The sequence below is a fragment of the Pinus tabuliformis genome, chromosome 9 (genome assembly GCF_031772625.1).
Source record: "Pinus tabuliformis cultivar Carrire ecotype Pingquan chromosome 9, CPIR1, whole genome shotgun sequence".
NCBI classification, from domain to species: domain Eukaryota; kingdom Viridiplantae; phylum Streptophyta; class Pinopsida; order Pinales; family Pinaceae; genus Pinus; species Pinus tabuliformis.
Genome location: NC_142307.1, coordinates 1092355749 through 1092364584, shown reverse-complemented (window position 1 = coordinate 1092364584; position 8836 = coordinate 1092355749). Strand labels below are relative to the sequence as shown.

General features: G+C 39.5%; 1 protein-coding gene across 1 annotated transcript; it reads left to right on the top strand.

The window, feature by feature from the left end:
* The first annotated feature begins 3984 nt into the window (after positions 1-3984).
* On the top strand, positions 3985-4434 carry LOC149152486 (uncharacterized). Its single transcript, XM_089443491.1, has one exon. The coding sequence runs from the start codon at positions 3985-3987 to the stop codon at positions 4432-4434; it is 450 nt and encodes a 149-aa protein (XP_089299617.1).
* Positions 4435-8836: the final 4402 nt, after the last annotated feature.

Sequence of the window (8836 nt, the reverse complement as noted above, 5' to 3'; positions counted from 1 at the left end):
TTTAAATAAAAAATGAACCTATTCCGGTAAATAACCACTGTGATCGTAAATTTATCAGCCATAAAAGCCTTGGTCGTGTTTGCACCTGTCACCTCCATCATCATTTGGCCGATCGTTCACCTCCATATGATTGTTTACCCATTTTGAGGAACAGCTGCGAAGAGTGATTTCACTTAGCCATCCTTGTGACACTGCCGTGATTGGAAAATTCCAACCTGTACCTGGAATCTGCTGCTATCCCTGTTTATCACTCGTTCCTCAAAAGACGAGTCTTCTTTGAGCTCTTTTCATCTGACTCGTAAAATATGAAAAGTTTTCCGAGTTTTGGCCTTCCAGCTCGTTAAAAGGACCGGAAGAGCTATCCCTCCTCTAGATTTTAATCTTTTTGGACCTGAGGGATTATTGCACAAAAAGGTCGAGCGCTTGTTTTATTCGGCTCGTTAAAGTTATCGAAAACTCATCCCTTCTATATTGTTTTATACTTTTTCGGACTTAAGGGATTAGATGACGAAAAAGGAATTTTGGAGTTAACTTTTTGTACCTTTTCAGACTCTCTAAAAATGAAAAGGACCGAGTTTTCCTTGTCGTTAGACTCGTTAAAATGATTAAATAGCGACAAACTTGTCTTTAGACGAGAACGAGTTTCCCTATCGCTAAGCTCGTTAAAACATAGCGATGGGCTTGCCCGAAGGGCAGGTTATAGAACAAGCATATGTTATCCTCCTCAAGCTTGACAAAAATAAAGAGGTACTGGTCAGAAATGACTGGGGAAAAATTGGGAGAACCTCAAAGCTTTAATGGTAGCAAGTCGCTCTTGAACATGACACTTTTCCTCCGTATCACATCGGGTTGGGTTGTTTCATTCACCGGTCTCATCACCATGGTCTAGCCAAACCATCCACATTTGGGGTAATGCTACCGATCCATCGCATCAGTGTCGTTATATGTTCAAGAGATGTTGTTCAGAAAGAGTCAACCGTGTCCCATCCACTGCCATACATTGTCCTTCATCCATCCATGATCGCCACCCTGAATCATATTTCACAGATTGTTTTCACCTCCATTAAAATCATTAGCTCCGTTCCGTGTCACTGATGTGGGATTCATTAAGGCCCTCCTTTGACGGATCGCTTCTTGTCGACTTCAGCTCATTATCCAAGAAGTTGATCTAGGAACACCCCCTCAGTACTTTGAAGCTTGCATGCCTCAATGGCAAGTTTCTCACTTCCGGCGACAGGTATACATCAATGACCTTCGACCAGAAGATTTTGCGTGGTGTTCGACGCCAGGTCCTATATTCACACCACATGAATTGTACTGCAGTACCTTGAGGGTCATTATCATTATCGGTGATTCCTCTCGCGCTTGTTAACGGTTTACTTCATTGACCGGTAATCAAGCGATGTCTTTCCATGTTCGACTTCAGCGCAATTCTCACATGGATCGACTTGTACTTAGAGTGAAGATCGAACGAGTTTGAAGACCCCGGATCTAGTTTCATCCATCCGGGCTGCGATATATATTCAGGAAATATAAAGACATTTGACATGTACATCATTACAGCAGATGATCATCCTACTCAAAGGATGATAATTTCAGCAGAGAATTATCAGTCTACCATCAGACGATCGTCTGTTCTATGTACCAAAATGAATTTATAAAGCTAAGCATGGGAATGCCCGCCTCAGCTAGATCATGAAAGCAGAATGAAAAATAATGTATTGTATTGTATTTTATTACAGGTCACCTCTCAGCGATTGAATGAACTTCGGATCCTCCGGATAAAGCATTTCACCCGATAAACGACCTCATACTTTAGGGGGCAACTGTTATAGACATTTTTGTGCCTTACAGCATGAAGCATGAAATGTCCATAATCTAAGGGATCCAAAGTCCCTAAACATGTTGTTCCTGCCCCTAGTGGAACAAGGTCAGCAAACCACAGCACTGAATAACAGTTCTCCACCTGAAAACACTAAAAAACAAGCCAATTCTGGATCATGTCAACTGCTACACTGGCTACCTGCACTGAATGTCAACTGCTACACTGGCTACCTGCGCTGAATGTCAACTCCAACACTAGCTGCCTGCGCTGAACGAGTTTGGACATGTGGCAGACTCATTCCTCAAGGTGTCAGAGCCCAGGAAGCTTCCAAAGTGACAATTGCATCAAGGAATTCGACTGGTGATGAGTAAGAGGGTCTAGATCTCCAAGTGGAAGCAAGAACCTCCAAGTGGACTCAAGAACTGAAGAATAACTGAAGTGGGAGAGGACACTAGTCAGCTTCATGCCAGCTACAAGCTGACTCATCCTTTCTCCAAAACTCCTATATATAGAGCTCTCTCATGAGGTCTATGAAAGCTGGAATCTGGTGAATGTAAGGAAGTGCTGTTGGTTTGAGTATAGAACTATTGGGTGATTTGCTTTGAAGGAGGTGAAGAGGAGATTTCTTTCTGCTGGGAGGTGATGCTGGATTGGGCCTCTTATGGTTGTATCACTTCCTGAACTTTACTTCTTCTATTAATAAAGCATTTGAGGTTCTTCTATATGCATGTGTCTCAATGATGTGTTGTTATACTTGTGTATTTGATTTATTCTAATCCTTGAATCAATTATGAATGTATGCTTCTTGTAGTTTCCCTCTCTTGTTATTTTGCAGGATCTTGGTGTAGCTGGGCCAGTGAAAGAGCAAGGAGCTGGGAGCAAGCAGCAAGGAGAGAAGATTGGATCAATCATTAGCGGAAGACAACGGTTAGTGGATCTCTTTCTCCCCTCTCTTACATCTCATAAAGAAGTAATCTCGAATAGCTTTGCTTTGATTGTTGCTAAGGTACTATCACCCTTAGAGTGGGATAGGGTCATTCCGTATTGGATACTTTTCCCAACAACATGGAGGTGAAAACGATTTGATGATATAAGGTTCAGGAATAGTGGTCATGAAAAATGAAGGGTGGAGGTATTGCAGTGGATGAGGCATTTGCTGGATGGTGAATTCTTTGAATGAATTCACTTGAACATGTTGGGGACACTGATATGGACTGGTAGCGTTAACCCCATGGATGGTGTTATCACTGAAAATTTTGTTGCCAAAATTTTTTAGCCTAGCTTAAAGACAGGGTGTTTTCGCAGCGCATAAATCCGTTAGCAGTTTCGCAGCGCCATCTGTTTTAGTGATTTCGTAGCGAAAACACTGACCTTGGACTGGCTGCGCTGCGAAATTGGGAAATGACAGATATTTAAGGTGAATTGATGGAAACACTGCAGGAAACGAGGTTTGTCAAGCTGTTATATGTGGGCCTGTACTCCATTGAAGGAAGAGGATCATATGGTTCGTTTGCAATATGCATACTCTCATTTGTGTCACTTCATTGTTTCTGGCAAATGCTGGGCTTGCAGCCAATGTAAGAGTTGAAAATTATATATGAGGCACAACAAAATCCTGATGAAGGGAGTGGCCTCCTGTCAACGGTAGGGAAAAAGCATTTATTTAATTCGGTTGAAGTGACAGATGTTCCTGCAGATACTAGGGATAAAAGATGAAATTGTGGAGAATGAATTCTTTGATACCCGTCAGGACTTTCTTAGCTTTTGTCAAGGAGATCACTATCAATATGATACTTTGCCACGTGCCAAGCATTCTTCCACGATGGTTCTTTATCATTTACATAATCCTACAGCACCTGCATTTGTAACCGCATGCAATACTTGTCATCATGATATTGAAACAGGGCAGAATGGTTTAATAGAGGGAGAGAAATTAGTAAAATAAAGAAGGGAGCAAAAAAGAAAATGGCAACAGCATCGTCGTCACCACCACCATCAACTGTGGAGATGATGAACAAGTTGGCGCGCAACTGATAGGGAAAACTTCTGTAAAGCGTGTGAGAGAATCAGAATCGCGTGGGAATACTTCAGAGAGGAGATGTAAAGCTGGAAATTTGAAATGTGGACCAGAAACCGGCCAGACCAAGTCTCTCAAGGCGATGAATTGTGATATATGCTGCATCGGATTTAGTTTTTGCCGTGAATGCTCTTGTATTCTCTGTGGGAAGGCTACTGATCAGAGTGTGGCAGACTACTGTAATATCAGATGCGAGGGAAAGCTGAATGAAGAATTTGTTTGTGGGCATGTTGCTCACCTAGAGTGTGCTCTACTTTGTCATATGGCAGGCGTAGAGCCAAGCATTGGTTTAGATGTGGAGTATCATTGTAGACGCTGTGACAAAAAGGCGAACCTGATGATGCTTGTTTCCAGCATACTTCATGCATCTGAATCCCTGGAAATACGAGCTGATGTTGAGAAGAATTTGTGTCTTGCTTTACGTATTATACAGGGTACAAGGCAGATTGTGGGAAGAAGCCTGCAGAATAATATGGAGTTATCTCTAAAGAAGCTTCGCATTGGAACGAATCTGGCAATTCTGATGGCATAAATTTAATCACTCAAATAAGATCCCACATCAGTGATATACAGAGTGTTATTTTGGCTCTCAGAATCCATGTTTTTGGCCGGTTTAAAGATCTGGTTACTTGCGCAAATGGTCTAGTGTTAATTATGGCCATTTTAATTATTCACACTCCAGTCGCATATCAAGTTCTAGAGCACTTGAAAACTTGTTTGGTTCCGGCATTTGGTTACAGCGTTAACACTTTTTGAGCCTATCCTCAGTTTGATTGCAGTTCTGTCAAGGGATTTGCGTAAGGAGTTCATGCCTTTTCTCCATAAACTAATGGAAGCCATGAGAAACCTTCTAGAATCTGGTGGAGATCGAAATCCTGAAGTTCTTGAACAGGTTTTCACAGCTTTCTCTTATATCTTGAAGTACATGCAGAAGCTTCTTGTAAAGGGCATTGCACTTGAACGCAGAAGGCTTGATGCGACCGAAAGTGTTGGAATATGAAGATGGCAGTTGCAATTATGGTATCATGGCTTATATGTCGCTATCCAATATCCCTCTTAAATGCAGTAAGATGCGCAATTACCCTTTCAGGTTACATTTTCTATGGATATGTGAGACACAAGCTGAGCGTCGATAAAAATCTTATTGAGGTATTTGTGAAAGATGTGGACAAAGACCATGTGGTTTTGTTTGCAGCTGGAGCTTCCAGAACTGAAGATCAAGATGCCATTGATGCTGCTATTGTTGGAACGTTGGCAGATCCAAAAGAGGCTCGAGCGGGGGGTTACTGAGATCCATTTCTTACCTTTTAATCCGGTTGACAAACGTACAGCATTTACATATGTTGATGCTCATGGAAAATGGCATCGTGCTAGTAAAGGAGCACCAGAGCAGATTCTTGACCTCTGCCATTGCAAGGAAGACGTGAGAAATAAAGTACATTCAGTGATTGATAAATTTGCTGAGCGTGGACTTCGTTCCCTTGATGTAGCTAGACAGGAAGTTCCTGAAAGGACCAAAGAGAGTGAGGGAACCTGGGATAGTGTTTTGGGAGGTGCTGTTGAAAATGACACCAATTTACCAGTTCCAAACACAGATGCGTTTCTACCAAAGCCATTAGAGTCTGCATTGGTTTTAGAGGTCCATCATATTGCTTATGGAGTTAGACATGTTGCTCTTGTTACAGAGTTTATACTTGAGGAATTTCCTATTGAGGATGGCATGGTGGAGGGACTTGCAGATTCTACATCAAAATTAAGGTCATTTGAACACCAGCACTTAAAGGAACACAGTGATACATGTCAAAATGAGCAGAATGGATGTCTGGAAAATACACAGGATGCAATGTTAGAAGGTTTCTGCTTCTACTAATGAACTTTCTGTTGGTCCACTAGATTCTGGTAAAATTGTCACTACCTGCAGTAATGGTAAACCGATTAGTATACAAGCAAAGGTTACAGCAAGAAATGCAGAGCTATTTGTTATTACAGCAGAAATTGAAGGATGACAATGAACTTTGTTTTAGCCTCTTATGTCAAGCAGCTATTGAAACCCCAAGGATTCTTAATCTCTCAAGCAGTGAACACTTTAGTGTACCTTATGGGGAGGGTTTTGTTTTCATGACCAATGATTGGCATACATCTCTTTTTCCTTGTTACTTGAAGACAGTCAAATTTTAGGTTGAAGCTGTGGTTTTTTTATTTTTTATTATACAACAGTTTCGTAGCGCGCTACGAAACTGCTGTAGCTGCATGTTTTAGTTGAGCCAGTTAATTATGTACATGTGACTGCAAATCTTTTTGAAAGTTCGGTTATCACACAAGTGTATGGAAAAGGGTGGCCAGCACATCGAAGACGTGGCAGCCTGTGCTATTTTGAGTAATCAAAGATAAAAGGCACGCTTCTTTGGATTCGGATATGGTAAAGCGCATCAAAGATCGACAAACAGGGGCCTATGTTTCAGGGTAACAGAAATGTTATTAAAGACAAACATGGAGCATTAAAGGTTCATCACAGCCAAACTAAAAGAAGCCATTTGTCAGAGAATGAACCTGTTCTCTCATTTTCCTCGCAAGAGCACCAGTTTGATTGTAATAAATGCTATTCCCAGCATGATGTAGAATTAGAGTTTTAATTTTTTTAGGAGTCCAACGCTGTAAATGAATAGTCAGCTGTAATTATTAGTTAGTTAAAGGTTAATAGGTGTCATCATAGGTAGAATCGAGCTCCCCTCATGCTGGAGGAGGAAGCTCCAAGTAGTTAGGATCATATTCATATATATAGCTAGATCATCGATGTATTAGGGGTTGGAGATTTATGAAAAAACAGAGTTTTTATATTGGCTAATGTAAAAAGACTTTTGACAGTAATAGAAAGATTACTTTTTCTTCCCAAGATTCATCTTGTGTTCAAAGGCTCAGAATATATATGGTTTTGTCTTTATCCTTTCTGTTTTACATCTCAATAGACATGCAATCACTCTGAATTCACCTAGTGCTCAGACTTCCTATGTATGTTTATGAGTTGAGGTTCTTTTTGAGAAATATTTCTGAGTGTTTAAACATTATATGCCTTGGCTTCCATGATTGAGTAGTTAATAGTTTACTGCAGAGGTGTTTGACTCCATGAGCCCAATGGAAGAGGTGTTATTTTGTTGTTCCAACCAGCTTACTTTTATGTACTGTTTGAAGAGTTAGCCATCTTTTCTTGTCATTGATCCATATCAAAAATCTGTGAGAGAGCCCTCTCTGACTAAGGAGGCTAAGCCTTAGTCTAAAGCCTGGTTTGAAATAGTTGCATGAGATCTTGCTAAGTAGCAGCCCTTAGTACACGATTTTGTGATAGCCTTTCATGTGACCAGAAACTGATGATATTAATAATAATTTTAATAATAATAATATTACTATTATATTATTACTATAATATAAGATATAAACAGTGAAAACACAATTAGTTTATCTATGAAGGAAGTCAGAGCATCATTGATGAATTCTAAGTATCATAAGTAAACCTCACTGCAATGTAAGTATTGGAAGATGCCATCAAAACAAGAACATACAAGAACTCTTCATGAATCTTGAGTTGTCTAAGTAGAAATTCTTACAATATTACTGTTTTTACTTAGATATATTGAAATGCAAATATAAAACAGTGAAACACAATTAGTTTATCTATGAAGGAAGTCAGAGCATCATTGATGAATTCTGAGTATCATAAGTAAACCTCACTGCAATGTAAGTATTGGAAGATGCCATCAAAAGAAGAACATACAAGAACTCTTCATGAATCTTGAGTTGTCTAAGTAGAAATTCTGCATTAGGTTAAAAATATACACAGTCTGCACATAGAGCAACAATTGAGCCAAAAAGTCTCCAACCCCTTGCTAATTCGACCTCTTGCTCTATATAAAGCATTTACAATTAGGATTCCATCATCCCTCCTCAAGAGAATTCGAATTTGCCATCAGTGACACCTATTCTAACCATAAAACAAACCATTAAATGTATTTGACACCTAACTAGTAGTCCTAGAGACCTAATACAATAATTTAATATTATATTATATTATATTATTTTAATTTTATTATTAATTATTATGTGACCTTAGAATTCCAAGATAGCCTTTCATGTGACCAGAAACTGATTTTGAAAAACACTACTAAAACCAGTAGACAAAGCTTGACTTTCTGCAGTTTCGTAGCGAAAGTTTAACCATAAATTACTCCCACCTCAGAACGAATTTGAAGAAACGGAAAGAGGTTTTTGTATTGCAGCATGTTAGGAAGAAAAGCCTCTTTCAGTTTGCAAAATTAAGTTCTCAGCTGCTCAGGAAAGCTTTTAGAAATTGACTAGTAAAAGCAGAAAACAGAGTTTCTTCAGCTGAAACAGGCTGCTATAGGGTCAAAAAACACATGGTTAGTTTGCTGATTCTCAAAACCTTCTGTATCTTTAGACAACTTATCTTCAGCCACACCAAATTTATTTGATATGCTATCCAACTGCCTTTCTTAATGATGCTCACAAACAATGTAATTTTCCTCACTACTATGATCATTATTTGAAGTAAGCTGCTGCAAGGAATTACAAAATTGAGCAAGCTTTTCCTCTGCCTGAGGGTCATAGAAAATTTCCTCCAATATTTCTTCTTGCTGGGTGCAATCAATTTCATCTCCATCATGATCTGAAACCTGACAAATCTGCTGCATCTCTACATCAATATCTAAGGATAAAACATGGTTTTCACAAGTAAATTCCTGCTGCTCCTCATGCTGCGTTTCATGAGATGATATATTTTCTCCTTGGTGCTGAAACGCATTGTTATGGAGAGCCTCTAAAATTTCTTCATCCATAAATTCATCATCACCATAACAATCCTCCAAGTACTGAATAAGATTTAAAGAATGCCTACAGCAATCTTTGAGCAGCAACAAAGAAGG

Coding starts and splice junctions, on each gene's coding strand:
- LOC149152486 (XM_089443491.1), top strand. CDS start 3,985: ATGAATTGTGATATATGCTGCATCGGATTTAGTTTTTGCCGTGAATGC.